General features: G+C 43.3%; 1 protein-coding gene across 3 annotated transcripts in view; it reads right to left on the bottom strand.

The window, feature by feature from the left end:
- TOM1L2 (target of myb1 like 2 membrane trafficking protein) overlaps positions 1-17,633 on the bottom strand; it is a 57,508-nt gene that overhangs the window by 19,095 nt on the left and 20,780 nt on the right. For all 3 annotated transcript variants that reach the window (XM_069030398.1, XM_069030399.1, XM_069030400.1), the window contains exons 4-12: positions 16,499-16,648; positions 12,155-12,289; positions 11,066-11,224; positions 10,269-10,385; positions 7,485-7,618; positions 4,862-4,910; positions 3,664-3,787; positions 2,735-2,852; positions 411-486 (exon numbers count right to left, since the gene is read on the bottom strand). In XM_069030398.1, the coding sequence (XP_068886499.1) occupies positions 411-486; positions 2,735-2,852; positions 3,664-3,787; positions 4,862-4,910; positions 7,485-7,618; positions 10,269-10,385; positions 11,066-11,224; positions 12,155-12,289; positions 16,499-16,648 (1,062 nt within the window). The remainder of the gene's footprint in view (positions 1-410; positions 487-2,734; positions 2,853-3,663; positions 3,788-4,861; positions 4,911-7,484; positions 7,619-10,268; positions 10,386-11,065; positions 11,225-12,154; positions 12,290-16,498; positions 16,649-17,633) is intronic.

Genomic DNA, 17,633 nt, shown 5'->3' with positions numbered 1-17,633 from the left:
GCATCATTTCTCTCTCTGTAACTCACTCGTGTATCCATGCACTTGGAGCAAAATCTAGTAGATTAAGACTTTCATAAGCAAAACCAAACCAAGCCAATGCACACCAGTGTTCACAGGACATTCCCCATGTAATTCTTCTCAGCAGTGATTCCAGCCAAAGAGCTAGACTCCCCAGGCAAGCTGCAAGGACACGGAAGAATTTACCCACTATGATTCTGAAGTCTTTTAGACTGGAGTGCTCAGCAGCATCTCTTTAGAGATCATTACTGAGCAAGTACTTGTTCTCAGATATCAATTTCAAAATAGCCATTACTACCACGTTGCTGGAATACAGAATGAGACGCTCAGTCAAAGCAGCCGCCTACAGCTTGGATTCTACGCGGATAACAAAACACAGAGCCGTGACCTACCCCTCCCGTGTTCTGTTTCCGAACATCCAGGGCAGATGCCAGTCCTTTGACAGCCTGTGGATCCTCGTACGTCACGCTGAAAGAAAGGAACAAACCACAGAACTAGAAGGAAGTCCAGCAGTCACCCATGAACAATCATGGAATCATAGGAAGGCCTGGGTTGGAAGGTACATTAAAAGGTCATCTTGTTTCACCCCACTAGACCAGGTTGCTCCAAGCCCCATCCAACCTGGCCTTGGACCCTTCTAGAGATGGAGCAGCCACAACTTCTCTGGGCAACCTGTACCAGTGCTTCACCACCCTCACAAGGAAGAATTTCTTCCCAATAGTCAATGTAAACCTACTCTCTCACAGTTTGAAACCATTCCCCCTTGTCCTGTCACTCCAGACACTTGTAAATAGTCTCTCTTCATCTTTTTTGTAGGCTCCCTTCAGGTATTAGGAATTAGGTCACCCCCATCCCTTCTCTTTTCCAGGCTGAACAATCCCAGTTCTTCCAGCCTTTCTTAATAGGAGAGCAATACTCTGGACACCCTGATTTACTCCCCCGGAAACCAGAAAGCATATTCTTTTTCTTAACAAGACTTGGAGGGTGCTGTCTGTACCCCAAGAAGAGGAGTGTGCTATGTTCAAAGGCCACCCATCAATTTTGGAAAGCACCTTGAAGCAAGTAAGAGTAAGATCAGCATTATGTAAGGCAGGCAAACAGGTCATGAGGCACCCTAAGCATGTCCAAGAGCAAGCAGGGGAACTGTGAAAAGAGGCCTGATTGCAGATTATGTTTAACAAAGACTTGGAGATGACATCTGGAAGCCTGACCTTGACGTGTGTATGGGGGGAGGCAGAGCAAGACTCGAAGAGAGATGAAATTATGCAACTGCAGTGAAGCAGACAAAGAAATGCACTATTTACAGAGCTGTTAAAAGCTTCTTAAACTGCAATGCAAAAGGGACATGTAGCAGTCAGGTGACAGAGGCAGCAGCTTCATCTCTCAGAGCACAGTGGTGAACCATGAGCTGCAGCAGACACAAACACGTGCCCATAAATCAGCTCCTGGGAGGGGCTGCCTGGCTGAGCAGGGGGAGCCCCCTCTCCTCCTCATGCTGGCTTCTCCCAAGCTGTGAGCACAGCACCCAGAGCTCTCACACCCAGAGCTGTCACCTACACACCACAGCAAGTCACACTCATGCCTTTCCTCCTCCCTGCTGCTTCATTTATACCGTGCACAATCCAAGGAAGATAGAACAATCCTCCCTTGTGAAATCATGGATGATCGGTGCTCCTTGTTCCATTAGGTACAGTGTGGGAAGAGTAGTTTTGTGCTTCGTTTAGCACAAGAGACAGAGGGACCTTGATTAGATCTCTCCTGCAATGTATCTCCTTTCTAACTCTACATTAAGGCTCCCAGCCCAAAATCTCCAGTGGTGGCATATCCCTCTGCATTAGAGCATTTCTTCTCAGCACTGATACCACAGCTGAGGCAGTACCCATAGCTATATCGATAACTGCAAATACAAGAGCCCAATAAATTTGTAGGCTCAAGTTTTCTACATTTTTGATAGACTATTTAACAGCATTTCTTAGCTTGAGACAAGATATTGATGATGTTCTGACTGCTGGTAGCCACTACTTCCTCTAAAATCTGAAGCCAGGAAGCAAAAAAAAACATATGAAAGAAAAATACCTGAGTGTGTCTTTTACTGAATATCACTTGACAGGGATCAGAGGATTTCTTAATAAGTGCATAGACTTATTTTACATTAAAATAATTTGACCTGTTAAATGCCCTTGGAAGTGCCAGGTTTGCAGCTCTAGAGATGCAAGCCCTATGCATATAAACAAATTAGGGGTAGCATGGAGCCAAGCAAGCTACAGTGCCTTGACAGCCTGTGAGAGTCTGACTGGGGCCAAAAGAAGGGTTAACTGGATGGTAATTCTGTTTCCAAGCCTTTGATGACAGTAATTCAGTCACCAAAGTACATCCATGACCTTCAGGTGAAGGACCCTTCTGTTCCTATATCTCAAACATGGGTGGATGGGATGACAAGCCTTTAGGAGAAGGCAGAAGTAAAGGCAAGCACACTTCCAAGTTTCCAGTGAGCTCATTAACTAAGACAGTCCATACCCATCCAGTCTGCTCTGTCCAGCAGCAGGAACTTCTCCACTTGCTCATATTAATAACAACCAAAAGGATAAGGATTGGATTAAAAGCACCAAAACACACACCAAAACTACTTTTTCAGTCTGAAGTCAGAAGTTTCAGATTTATGCCCTCAGATAACAGCAGTGCCGTGACTCAGTGCTAAAGACAAACTCCAACTTACTTCTTTCGCTGCTCAGCCAAGGAGCTGCCTCTTGTCTGTGCAAACATGTCAAAGTCATCACGAGGATTACTGTGCTGGAGGGAGCTGAGTGTGCCACTGACGCTGTTTGTGCCCAAGTCTGCAACCAGAGGAGAAAAAAAAGTGAACCAATGAAATAACAAACCATATGTAAACACCATCATCATTAACAGCTGCAGCACTGAGGACAGTTTTCTTCAAAAAAGGCTGGAGGATGCTAATCATGAGTTCTTAAAAGAAAAATGTCGAGATTGTCTAATTCATCCTGCAAGCACCACTCCATAAGTGGTCCTCATCAAAAAGCCAGCATTTGGGAATTGGTGTGTACCTGCTGCTAACATCCTGAGATATTTACTAGTCACTAACAGTCCAAAATTTTGGGCATGGACAGTAGTTTTCTCCACAATGTTTTCTCTCAGTTACTGACTGTGAAACCAACACTTTCAAACGAAGGGATATGGTATTGGTGCATTGCTGAAAGAGGCAGAGAACCTTCAGTCAAATGCAATGATCCAATCAAGCAATCTTTGGTTTGATTTAATGTAAACCACCTAAGAAATTCATAAAACCTTTCACCCAAAGGTTTCAAATATTATTTGTAGAAGGGAAATCAAGAACATTCACTGGGCTGATTTCACAGAAAACTATAACTAAGCAGAAATAAAAGTAGTAGTACAAGTTCTGCCATGAACAACAACCTGCACCCTTTCCATCAGTCTTCCCTCTGATTAATAAATCCCTCCCTTTGTGCCAGGCTGGTTGTGCCAGGCTGGTTCTCAGTTGCAGATTGCCACAGTGCAGGGAGTGGGAATGCCTTCTAATCCTCCTGCAAGCCACGTACCCAAACCTTTCAGAGGCCACATGGCAACATTAATAGGTAGTGAAGAGCATGATCTAGATCAGGCACTCACCAAGCCCTGCAAGCTGTGAAGAAAGTGAAGATGGAGGTGCTGAGTTTCCAACCATTGGGCTCACTACAGCTGGAGAGCCAGGACCCAAATCTATTAAATTATCTTCTGTCACCTCATTCAGTACCTGTCAGGACACAAGAAACACAGAAGTTACACAAGCCAGAAATTTCTTCTTGCAGTGTAACACTAAATATCACAAAGTAATGGGTGCTTCCTATAAAGTTCTCTCTTGCATGCTGCTAAATGGACCAGTTTCTTGGATATTACAGCGATGAGTGCAGAATAAAAAAGGTCAGCCACCAATAAACCCTCAGTTTGACTGCTCAGCACAGCAGGAAACTCTCCTGGAGGTCATCTACATCTTTTCAGATTCAACTAATGTGTTTAACATCAGACCAACGTCAGAGCTAAGTCAAACTGATTCTCCTACCAATTTTCCACATTAGGTATAAACTGTTTTCCAAAACAAAACTTCTTTGTTGTGACTGAAGTGTCAATGCAGTCTTTGCTGAAGTTTGCATCACACTGCAGCAGAAGTGGTAAAGCAAAGTAAACAGAGGAAATGGCTATGAATGCAGAACAGAAGATGTAATAGAAGTACAGATTCATCATGAACTCAGACCTTGAACGCTATAAAACAACTACAGAAGAGTTTTCATTTAAAGAATAATTAGAACTCTTCAGCTTGGAAAGGGGCTGCTTAAATAGGAGATGAGAGTGGTTCCTAAAATTATGAATGGCATGAAGAAAATTAACCTGAACAGTGGTATTGTAAGACACAGTGAAGAAAAATTAGGTGAAGCAAACAAAAATCATTAAGTGACTTGATCAAATGTAAACAAAATATTTGTCATATATAAATGCAAAATAAATATGTAAAAATGTATAGTGAAACTGTGGAACTTATTGCTTAAGGACATTGTGAACTCCTAAAGTCCACATGGACTCAAAAGCAATCAAAAAAGTTAATAGAGGAATGAAAACCCATCAAGGATTGTAAACACAGAGATGTTTTAGTGTGACTTCCTGAGCTAAAAGTTGTCCCTTGGGGTTTGCCACATTCTTACTTTTCCTGGCATCCGCCAGTAGCCACTACAGGCAGGACACAGGGCAGGACAGGTAAAAGGTGTGATACTACTGATAGTGCTACAGCTGGATGGTGCAGCTGCTGAGAGAATAAATGGAGTGAGGTACTTACTCCATTGCTGGCGTTCTGTGTTGAGCGTCCCGATCTGTATCGTTCAAATCTGTTTGGAAAAAAAACCAAACCAAAAACCAAGATGGATTATCAAAGCCACCAACAAACAATAAAAGCCATGAGTTAATTACCAAGCCATGACATGCTTGCCACTGAATTTAGTTTCCTCTGGTTCAAAAGGGAAGCCTGAAAGCTTTAACTCCAGGCCATTCAGAGGGAGGATCGCTGAGAAGTTGCATTCTTGGCAAAGGTGGATTTTAAATTGACTAATCTGATCTTGCAGCACAAACAAGCCTGAAAAACACTGTAGGATTTGTCTTTTGGTTCAGGGTTTTTTTTAATCATTAAGTGCTTTGTGACAGACTGTTGTGTGAGCCAAGGGACAGGAGGAACTGCAGCAAGATTGATGCTCACAGCTCAACAAGCCAAGCACTGCAGCTCCTCTCACTCCCACTTACCAGCTCCCTCTTGCTGCAATAATGTAAATGAGGAGCCATATGTGTGTGGCACAGCCCAACCCAGGCACACGTGGCATGAGGGACAATGAACAGCAGATTCACTGCTTAAAACATCCTGAGTCGACTCAAAGATGGTCAGAGCCTATGTTCAAATAGGTTGGTACTTTCCAAGAAGGAAAAGTAATGATGTTGGATAAAACCTTCATACTTCTAAGGGGAAAAAGTCTGGTTGGTCAAGTTCTGGTCTCTTCTCTATTTGGTGTATTTGGGGCCACAAACCTAAACCCAGCTTTCACAAAAGTCGTCAAGGCCAGGCTGAATGGAGCTTTGAGCAACCTGGTCTAGTGGAAGGTGTCCCCACCCATGGCAGGGGGGGGATTAAATGAGTTTTGAGGTCCCTTCCAACACAAATCATTCTGTAATTCTATGAAATTACAAAAACAGCAGGGGAACTGCCTGCTCCCCTCGCCTGTCTGAGGCCAGCCCGGTCTCCTTCCTCACCATGGAAAAGCACCATGATTTCTTGGAGGTTCGAATTTTTCGAAGTAGTTTCAGAAGTAACCTCTTTCCAGCAAAAAGCCCGTAATACTCATATAATCCTCTGGGGTTTCTCCCAGATGGACAAAATACAACAGGGAATGTCAAGCAAACTAAAATGTTTTCTTAATGTAACAGAGGAAAATGCAGACTTAAAAGGCAGCAAAACCAAATTCAGGCCCAATTTTCAATTTTAGGAAACGGTGGGTGTTTGCTATTACTGGAAATCCAACTCCCTTTGCTGGAAACGTAAGACACCTCCCACCTCATTTCTCACCAAAAGGCTTCTGTTCATTTACATCCCAAGGCTTCACAGCGAAGGCCAGAGCTGCTGCTTGAGTCACTGACGGAGCTTGGTCCCTGTGCTAGAAATCAGCATGATGGATGTGGAGCTTTTGGAATAGCAGAGGAGGAACTGGAATTTATTGAACGCTCAGACCAGTGCAGCTATTCCACCACAAACGGCTTGCTAACATCACTCAGCTCCCCTTTCATGAATAATGACTACGAACACATCAGCCGCAGTCAGCAAAGTCGCAGATGGCGAAAATAGAAAAAATATTAAGGGTGGCCAGACTAAACCTTAGTGATAGTTACACTCTGCCACTTGTAGAATCCTGCTTGTGCATGAAACACACACCATTTCACACAAAAAGCCAGCGTTTGTTTCAAAGTTTGCCCCATCTCCTCTGAACATGAAATCAAAGGCAAAATCGAGGGCACCAAGTCGTCTTTGCAGCCTTTGCCGTGACAGCACAAATTCACAGATCTAGAGTCTAATTTATTTTTAAAGGCTTGAGAAACAAAGCCCTGTGCTAAGAGCAAGGAACAAAGGGTACTCTTTAGTGCCTCGCTCCCCAGGCCTGTCATTAAGGGGAAGATTAAACTTTCCCAAGACTGCGGCATCACGTGTCACCTCCTGCAGCAGATGTGCCTGACAGCGCCTTTGTCTGACATGTCGAAAGTCCTGTGCCCCAAGTCCTGTCCCTGGGGATGATTCCTGCAGACCAGCTCTTCGAAACATTAGCTCTGCACAAGACAGGCTTTTTTTTTTTTTTTTTTTTTCAAGATTTTAAGTGTTACATAAAAACAAACCCTTTGCATGCACGATGCTCCCGCCCACCTCAGGCAGCTCCCCTTGCACCAGCACTGGGACTGGAAAGCTCGGGATCAGAGGGCAGAGAGAGCTCACGGGAGCCTCCCTAAGCCAGGAAGCAGCACAGACATTTGTGCAGAGCCCAGGCTAACAGGGGAACTAGTGACTGTGGCTGTGCTATTTTTGGTCCCAAGTCCCTACACCTGTACTGCCCTGCACAACAGGGACTTGCAGACTCAAGCCTCTGTGTTCAGAGCGTTTTCACAAGGTTGTGTTGCATTTTATGGATAAGCCCCACAAAAATTCAATGCACAGTACAAAAAAAAAAAATCCTAGTATTAAAAGAATCAACTGAAACAGGAATGTTACCATAAAAGGCCATAAAAACACTGTGTAAATGGTTCCTGTGGTTTGGTTCTCTGCATCATGTTGGACCCTTGGCCCAGATGGCCCAATTTCACCAACTGACCTATTTTATTCTTAAGTGAAAACCCTGAATGAATGTAAATGGTTGCTGGGAGAGGTGCCCCACCTTTCATATCGGAGGAAGACATTATTTAAATCATCATTCACGTGCAGCAGCTCCTCTGTGACTTCTTCATTGGACACTCTTGAGATAAGCTCCACAATTCTCTGCTGCATGGCTCTGCAGGTTCGGTTCAGTTCCTAGGAGGAATGCATTGTGCACACACACAGTCTGATAAGCAACAAGCAATAAGTAGATTTAGTTGAGCTCCGTTCAGAGCCAAACATATCCCCCAGCTGAGAAACACTAAGACAAGTTTATCTTTGCATGATTAAATGTCACCCAAAAGCACATCTAATCAAACGCCCTTCAAGAGATGATGGCATAAAACCTTGAGAGCCTATTCACAATTCAACTTCCTGATTCTTCTTTAACTCTGAGCACTTCAGAAAATAAATATCTGTATTTTAGTCATCTTGTTTAAGAATAAAACATGTTAATACAACAGCTTCCCAGAAGAGAGCTTTCAAGGAAAATTCAATCTGCTCTTTTTGGCAAAACCATCCTTAAAAACAAAATTATGTGGATGGTGGAACATGTTGAGGAAAAAAGGTTCATCAGGGCTACCACAAATACTAAGTGTGTGCTAGGATGAGAAGTGCTGGCGACACAGAACTTACCAACTACAGAGAACGTGAGGGCAAAGACAAAGCAAGGAGCAGGAGCATGAAAAGGTGAGTGTTCCACACACCTTCCAGTACCAAGACACAAAGAAATGTTCCCTTCCACTGAGCAAGTGCACAGACAAGAGACTGCACAAAGGCAATGGGGAATTTCAGAAGAACATTTTAAGGAATGCAGAGCAAGGGCATTTATTTTAGAAGTCTCTTATCAAGAAATCTAGATTCCAGTCGGCCTAAACGAGGAGTTCTCATGTTTCTAAGACATCTCTTCCATCACCAATTACTTAGCAGAATTCTGTAGTCCTGAAAGGCCTCAAGACCAAAAGTCAAACTGGTCAGCTGAGGAGAACTGCAAGAAGAAACGTGACATATGGCAGGGCGCCTCTGATCAGGCCCACAGTTTTACTTCAATAAGCGCTGACATTCCAGCTCAAGCATGTCCCTCTGTCATCTTCCACTCCTCCCAGCTCCACTTCACAGCAAAAATTCAGCACTAAACAAGGATGACTTGTTGGTACACAACCTTCAGCATGAAAGCAAAAATGTGTTTGTTTTCCTTGCATGGTCTGACATCCTAAGCTCTGGATAAATTTCACCTAGTGCAATCCAGCTGCCTTAACAGCTTGAGGAATGTGTTCTCCAATGTCAGTTTTGATCCCATCACTTTCGAAGCAGATTGTGACATTTCAGAGGTTTGTTTGCTGCCTTTCCGAGAGGGCTGACAGTACCTATCTATTCTGCTCAGAGCTGGCTCTCTAGCAGGCTGTTTACATTTGATTGTTGGAGAAAATGTCAGGAACTATTTAAGGAGGAGGGCTATATAAACCTCAAAGCAAGGAGTCCTTGCATGCAGCACCCAGCTCACAGCCCTCAAAAGTCACAGTCTCAAAAGACTAACCATCCTTTGTGATCAAAAACGGGTTCTCCCCAGCTCTGTGATTCAGATTTAGGCTGCATCAGTCACAGAAGGGAACCAGCTGGAATAAAGAATCGTTGCTGTCACTCTGTTTTATGATCAAGTTCTTTCACCTTAAAGCTGTGCTCTAAGGTTATGCTGTCAAGATGCTGATGGTTATTTCTCAGTGTAAGCAAACTGTTCGGTTTCGGCCTGTCATAGTTTCCTGGAAGCTGCTTTTGTTTTGAGCAGTTCGACCCAAACGGGCAGTAACTGAAAGGCTCTTTATTGCAAAGCCTCTCATCAGCTGCCATGATGGCTCCAAGACAAACACACAATGCCACTGCATGGGAGAGACCAGTTTTTGGATGGATTTCAAACTCTGATGTATCACAGAGAGCAATTCCCTGCCTTCCTCCGAAGGGATTGCTGTGGGAGCCCATCCTCCCCACTTGAGGATCAAAACAGAAGGCTATTTCTGAAGCTATGGAAAGGCAAATACCACATTAAGGGCAGCAGCTGGAATGTCAGATTGCAATGCTCCTCATCTGTGGGACTGTGTGACTTTCTTCAGCCAAAAGGCCACCCCACGACCACTGGCCCTGGGAAACAGGTGTGAAGCCTGAGACATGAGCTCAATTCATACTGTTTTCCCTCTTGAGATGCACAGTGCTGCACTGGATTGAGATTTTCCAGCAAAGAAATCCCTTTCCGTTTTCCCAGTCTAGCCCTCTGGACACCACAGAACTTCACCTGAGTACCTGCTTTAAGACACTACACCTTCAGGAGAACACATCTGGAAAGACAGTTCATTTCAAGTGGCAGAGGATCCACAGACCCTTGGCATTATTTAGTCCAGCTGGAAATATGGAATGTTGGTTTTTTTGCTTCTTTTTTTCCTGCAGGGTGACTGGGAATGTTTTGACACTGTACAAGTGGTGATGAGGAGTGTAAAAGAAGCAGAAATGCTCAGGGCTTACAGAACCTGTGGCAATTCTAAGCTGATTAGTGGTAAAGGAGACTTGATATGCAACATTGGGAAAAATTTCTAGCTACACAAAGAGGAAAGCACTGGAACAAATTTCAAGGGAAGTCAGGAAATTCTTGTCACTTTAACGAATGGAGAAAATCAAGTGATGGCACAAGGGTCAAGCACAGCCCACATCCATTATGAATCCAAGCATGGGCTGTGAAGTGAGCTACAACAAAACACACCCCCCAGAGAAACACAAGCACAGAAAGGATCAGAATCATATTTTCTAGGAAACTTACCTGGAGTAACTCAAGGTCTGAGGAATCCTCTTGTCCAGGTACCATTTCTGTCAGCATTTCAGACATCACTTTTGTATTCCCACGAACAATATCCAGCTCACTGCGCAGCCGGGCAATCTAAATTGGGGTAACAAGACAGCAAAACACTGCGTAATCTGTTGGTTTAAGCAGTTCATTTTCAAGAACTGACTTTGAGATATCTCTGGTTCTGTCTGACTTGATATCTCAGGCTCCAGACATTCTAGCAGGAAAAAACCAAAAAAGATAAAAAGTTTACCAAGGAGAAAAGGAACAGAAAAAGGAAAGAATTATCATCACAAACCCAGATGTGCTGTGTCTGTATGGAAGAGAAGCAATTGCAAACAGCACCTAAAGTCAGACCTTGGCTGTAGTGCCTCACTCCAGTGTGGGGAAAGATGTACATATTTTAAGTAGAATCTTTGGCTCTGAAGTTATCATTTTTGCAGGGAGAAAAGAAAATCCTATATTAGGGCATTTGCAAGGGCTTTACTTCCTGCATCTGCAAGACATTCTGTGCCTTGAAAGCAGAGGGGCTAATGGGAATAACTGCCAAAATACTGCTGAGTGGGCTGGACCAGCAAATTGTGCTGCCATTACCAGGCCGTAGAGACACATCCAAAGCCCAGATCTCACCGTATAACAGGAAGAAAGATTACTAAGTAGAGCCAGACCTAGGAGACAAAGTCCAAAAAACTAAAATGAAAGTTCCTCTGCAAATTAATTTCTAATTTGATTTGCTGAAAGAGTCTCACTTGAAAAAATCAACATGCCAATACCTGTTCAGAATTAGCAGTGATGGGACCAGTCACATTCAAGGCTGGGGCCTGAGGAGCAGAATACGCCGTTGGAGAGGATGAAGAGTAAGAACCGCTGCTCATCCTTTGCTGAGACTGGGAATTGTGCATATTTGCTGCAGGATCAACTTCAGGAACACTCTGCCACATCAGAAAGACAGGAGTTCAAAAGCTGAATTGGGACAGCACTTGCTTTGTCAGCAACCTCAGGCCAAACAGGCTCAAATATAGAACATAATTGCACCTTGTGGGAAAGGGCAGTGCAGCTACTAGAACAGACTGGCAGCTCCAAAAATCTTCCATGCCCGTATCTTTTGACCCAACACACAAGAATTTAAGTCCATTTACAGGAAAAGTGAGAAGCAAAATAAAAACAAGAGCCAAAGAGAAATAATTATAAATTATTTTAAACTAGGAATTAAGTTGCAGGCTTACCAAAAAATGATGTGATACATAGATACTGAATTTAATTAACCTTGACACAAGAATTGTAATCTCTCAGTCCTTGATCACTTGCATTTGCCGCTTCAAAGATTCATTAACCTCAGTTTTCAGAGTGAATAATCAGAACACCTGTGATCATTTAGTTACTTCCAAGCAGCAGTTCTGTCAACTTTCCAGACCTAACTTTCCAGAAGCGTAAAGTTCTCACATTACTGTGGGATCAGAGAGAGATTCAGACTCTGTACACCTCTAATAGACAGGCAGACCTTGGCTCAGGGTTATCACCAACAGAAACAACCACACCTGAGTAAAAGAAGTAAATCTCAATCATAAATCCTGCTGGGCTCTCTTTGAACAAATTAGTTGCATTTGTTTGGTGGTTTTGTGGTACAAGATTAACTGTTACAAACGCTTTTCTTCATCTCAGGTTGATAATTGACTTAAGGGAGGAGACAGTTTATGAGGCTGTATTATGCCTTTCTTACATGCCCTTTCACTATTCAAATGTCCTTCCAGGAGTGAGAAAATGAGCCAAATTCAGAGAAACGGGAGGGGAAAGACAAGTAGTTATCCAACTATTTGGACATCCTGGGAAAACACCCCCAGAACTGCAATGCTGCAGCTTACCCTCTGTGGTGTGTGTATTGGAGACAGAGCATCAAGATCTGCCATTGGGAACTCGATGCCTTTTCTCTTGAGTTCTTCATAAATATGCACTACTCCAGTTAAATCAGGGCTACTTCGGAAGGCATCAGCCCAAGCCTGGAAAACACGAGGGATTATCCATAAACCTTCCAAATTAAGCTCCAGCCACACCCTGACCCCAGATACTGACTGTAAAAGCTTTCATGGATTCCAGCTTTAAAAGAAAGCTGGAATCATCAGACCTGGTCTAAGAGGTCCTGCAAATATTAAGACAGTCACCTGTCTTACATTTTATTCAGATATAAAATAGACAGGAACCCAGTGCAGAGTAGCTGTGAGTAGCCCCTGACATCATCAAAATCCGTGAACATACATGAAAGTCTCTTCCCATCTCCTCTCCTCAGCAGTGATTGATGCTGATCTTTTCTGGCATATTGCAGAGCAAATGACCCACCAGAAAAGGGCTGTGTGAAAGATTCAACAGATCTAACCAAAATTCACAAAGCTGCCCAATAATCTTAAGTAATCTCCATTCACTTTGTGAAACATCCTCATTTGTTGCCAAAGGAAAAACAGAGCCATCAAGTTGTCTTCAGTGTTTTATTTGGACCAAACTTGAATTTAAAAAAAGGTCCTTTCTGAGGTTCTGTTCTTATGAAAGAGACAGTCCCCTGAGCAGCAGAACTAACGACGCCTAGGTTCTGACAGAGCATATCCAACACTCAGACACCCCAGTGTGGCACAAAGGACAAGTTTAAAAGAGAAATTCCCACAGCCAGAACATTCATAGTATCTCTCCTGCATGAATTCTCTGGTGTCTAAAAAGACTTCAATTCACATTTGAGCTTTTCCTTCAGAGGGAGTACTAAGTGCTTCTCTTGGCTAGCCAGCCTCCTGCACTCACAAAGCTGCTGGGAGCACAGTGTGCTAAAAGCCTCAACCCCCTTTTGCTTGTGCTGGAAATTAGCCAAATATTAAAAAATTAGAGAAAGGGAAAACTGAAATATTATGACTCAGTTAAAAAATGAAGCATTCCACAAACCCCCACATGTGTGGAGCAGAGTATCAGTGTGCTGGATCCAGAACAACTGCGAGACACGTGTGTGGGCTCTGAACTTAATTCATTTAGTCATCATTTTTACACTAGCACTTTGACTATTTTTCCTTTAAAAGCTCTTTGAACCATTTTTTATATTTGAGAGGACAGAAATCAAAGTTAGCAAAGTAAGATAAGAAATAATATTAATTTTTAACTTGCATTCCTATTCTGTTCAGTTCTAAGAAAGAGCATTTCCTACCATCTGTGCCCGGGAGACAATCCATTATCAGGTACAAGCAGACAATCCTGGGTTTGCTTCTCAGCTTTGTTAAGAGTAAATTAACTGCATCAACTGTTCTGATGCAGTGCAAGTCCAAACAGCCCTGCCTGAGCCAGAGGAAACAGCTCCGACAGTACACAGCCATTGTTTCCTTGGAACTGACCTTCCAAAACATCCCCAATTCTGATGGAGATTTTGACTGCACAAGTAACTCCACCTTTGCCATTTCACTGCCTTTTCTATTTACATTGGAAGCCATCTGAATGATGCTTCTACATAATGGTGTTCACCACTTCAACTCTATTTGCAAGCAAAAGGGAAAAGTGTGAGGCAAAGGATGTTCTATTTAATAATCATCACTCAAAAGAAACTTAGAGGCAAAATATGCTGCATTGCTGCCCCCAGTTTTTAATGAGGCTTGTTTGTCCAGGAGGATGTACTAATGCATTCCCTCTTTCATTGGCTTCCTGTGGATTTTGCAAAATGATCTCATTTCATCTGCACTCCACCTTTTTAAAATATTCTCTCTTCTGCAACTCTCTTCCCTGGAGAAAGGAGACACTTCCATTTGTATTCTTCTTCACCTGAGCTGGGAGCATTATCTACATTAGTGTGTCTCAGAGGTCACAAGCAGGACAGGCACTATTGTTCTAAGTGCTGTCTACACACATTGTAAGACAATCCCTGTCCTAGACAGCTTAAAATCCAACCAGGCAACTGCAATATTAGCTCTGCTTTATGGATAAGGAGCTACACTAGAGCTTAGGAGACCTGCCCATGGTCCAAACACATGTAGGACAGGAGGGAGACAGAATTCAGAACTTCTAAGACTTTGGGCCAGACTATCAAATGTAGATGCTTCAGGATAAATCCCACTCGGATCCTCAGTGTGTCCAAACAGGTCATTTAAATCCCATTGTAAATACAGCCCCTAGATCGGGGACCATCCCAGTGTTTGAACACTGGGTGATAGGCGAGCTCTTACCAGGGGCACAGCCACAAGGAATATTTCCAAGGCCCCCTTGCAAGGTGAAGAAGGAAGGATAAGCACTATGTAATATATGCTAATTCATGTTCACTGGGAAATAGGTTGAGAAAGTGAGACACAAGATGTTCAACATCTCAAAACAAGTCAAGCCTCTAGATAAGAAACTGGATAGCAGCTTTATCTACCCTTGTTATGGAAAGGCCCACGAATACCACAGCTGTGTGGCTGAAGACATATGCTGTATGTACAACTCCCTTCCATGCTTCTAAGTCAGGGCTATTAATCCTCTCATTTCCATTCTTATTAATTCCCTGATATTAAATTCTAAGAGGGATACAGAAAAGGATAAATGCAGTGTTGGTGGGGCAGAGGTGAGATCAGCCCTCTGGGCCAGGGTTAACTCCAGCCCCAGGCAGCTCTACAGAGCACAGCCTGAGCTGAGCGAAGCTGTTACCACATACGAGGTATCTGGGGGCGTGTGTCCATAGGGCACCTGGGATGAGCGACTGCAATCACTCTTCCAAACTTGCCAGGCAATCTGGAAAACAAACTTCCCAGCTAAACAGACACTAACAGAATCCACCCACAGGCAACCTTCGTAATTTTCAGGCTTTTTATATCAAAAGGCATTTAGAACCCAGAGTGAGGCTTTTAGCTCTACTGCACTAAGTCTCCTCAGATAAAGCTGTTTAATTCACTGAGGCAATGACTGTGGCTTTCTGATTACGTTACAAACACTTCCATCTTAGCTGCATTCACGACTGGGAATCCATTTAAACCCAGGACCCAGCAAAACCAGCATTCTCTACAACAACATGGAAACACACCCAGTTTCTCTTTATGGGACAGTTTTTAACCTCATCTCCTGGTCACTGCATGCATCCACTCTCCCACCAAAGCAGGCGGAAACCTGAGGGCTCAGCCAGTTGCACAAGAATTGCTTTTAATAATTTCATTAATTTTGCTCTATTCTTTTAAAAAAGCCGTAAAATCAGATCCCAGAAATAAAGGGACCCCACAGACCTTGACACAATGCCCACTAATTCCACCACCCTACCTCTTTCCTGTTTGAAAATCACTTATTTACATTGTCATGCTCTAAGCATGCCCTATCCCTGTATCCAAATAACAAATAAAGCAGCAGAAATCCAAGTGCGTGCTTTGCCATAAAAATCAGAAGTATATCTGGCACACGATGCTGCGCATTTGTAAATACCTCCCCACAAGGAACACTGCAGCAGGTTTATATCATTTTAAATACGCAGTGTCTTTTAGTCTCTGGTGTACGCAGTAGCCTGTGGAAGCTTAGTGATAAAGCTTCCTATAATTGTCAGATTTCCTCCAGGCAGGCACCAATGTTTCCTCATGTGTGGCTAATGGTTTGTGGAATTAACACGGCTGTTTATTGTTGTGCTGCACAGAAGGAGAAGTGGCAGACAAGCCCATGTCTGAACTTCCCACTGCAGGCAAGGATCTGACAGCGTGCTTTTACTGCACAATAACCAGAGAAAAGACACCAAAACCATTTTAATTCCTATATGGTCATTTACTTTTCTATAACCATATTTGAAAGGAATGCAGAATGCTTTCTAATGGAGGGAAACAGCTCCATTTTACGGTCAGGGAAACAGACACAGAAAGGCAAGTGTTCTGCAGCTGACACCAAAAGCACAATCCTCAGAAATCTCCTGGCCTCAGATGACAAGCCTATCACCAAGGCAAGTCTCCAGCTTCTAGATATGACTGTTAAATTGCAAAAGCATCCATTTATCTTTTATTAAATCCTCCTGTTTTAGAGTGGTACCTCTCTAACTAGAATCCAGACAGCTCTCCCTGGATAAAATATCTGTGTGTGTGCATGTCTGCTTTTTCCCACCAATCTGGATATATTGTTTGAGTTTATATATAAAAAACTTGCCACATTTTTAACGATGACAGCATGTTTAGTGATGCGTAGCACTGAAGCAGACAGTCCTTATTTTAGGCAGCAACATATGGAAGCAGAGACAAGCTGTGTACCTGAATCAGTGCTAGGACTTTATCCTGTACAATAGTGGGGGGGTTGTTCTTGGGTGAGATGATTTTCACCAGAACGCCATCGATGAAGTCACGATTTGCCACCAAGACATGAAAGCGATGGCCACAGTTCTTCACACAGGTCTCCAACACCTATACACACAAAAAAACCCCAATATTCATTGTTGGAGCAAAGCTTGATCACACACAGAGCATCTGATTGTTTAATTTATTTTAAAGCTTTTGATGGGAGGTCAAGAAGATAGAGGGAAAATTACACTTTTACTTCTTCTCTTCTTCCCCAATTTTTCCAAAAAACTTCTTTTCTACACACATTCAGCTGTACCTCACCCACTGTTAACATACTGGGCATTTTTGTGATCCACCTTTTCTGTTTTCAAGGTAAAGAAATAGAAAGTTTCTTCATCTTCAAAGCAGAACTTTCCAGCCAGTGCAGCTGAACGGCCAAGTACACAGCAGCACATCAGGAGCAGGTAAGACAGAGGACATCCTGTCACAGTGAGATATTATCGTGCTGTGCCACTCCACCATTTTCTACGTGCCTGGAACACAGCTGGACCCAGTTGCTCCGAGCTATAAGCCATGTTTTAGAGTTGGGAATTCAGGTGAATGATCTTCACTCATTCAAAACACTCCCCAGTGAATGCTCTGACAGGTTATACTTTGACACATTTTCCCCCTGCAACCTAGCTGGAGGCACCTTCCACTTGCCATTCAACTGCCATGGAAGAACAGCTGTTGATTTCTCTCTGAAGAACATGATTAGCATGGAGATAAATCCAACACGTCACTTCTCCTTACAGCCATGCCTAATAACCACTGCGACTCTGTACTGAGGAGTCTGTAATTACTCTCCTCCTTCAGCTACTTTCATCAGCCATGATGACACGGGCTCATTCCTGATGGATTTCGCTCTTTCCTGCACAATGGATAATCTCATGGTTTGGACTTTGTTAATCTGTCAAAATGACAATCCAGGATAGGAAATGGCAAGAAGACAGAAAGTACGGTTACGCCTCGTCGGGGAGATGCAACAAGAGCTCTGTGAAAGAATCATACAGATCACCTCCCCACAGCAGGATAACTTGATCTAGTTACTGCTAGAGCCAGCCCAGCA

Source organism: Aphelocoma coerulescens, chromosome 14, assembly GCF_041296385.1.
Source record: "Aphelocoma coerulescens isolate FSJ_1873_10779 chromosome 14, UR_Acoe_1.0, whole genome shotgun sequence".
NCBI classification, from domain to species: Eukaryota; Metazoa; Chordata; class Aves; order Passeriformes; family Corvidae; genus Aphelocoma; species Aphelocoma coerulescens.
Note: the sequence above shows the minus strand (reverse complement) of the source record. Positions and strands in the feature narration are given on the sequence as shown.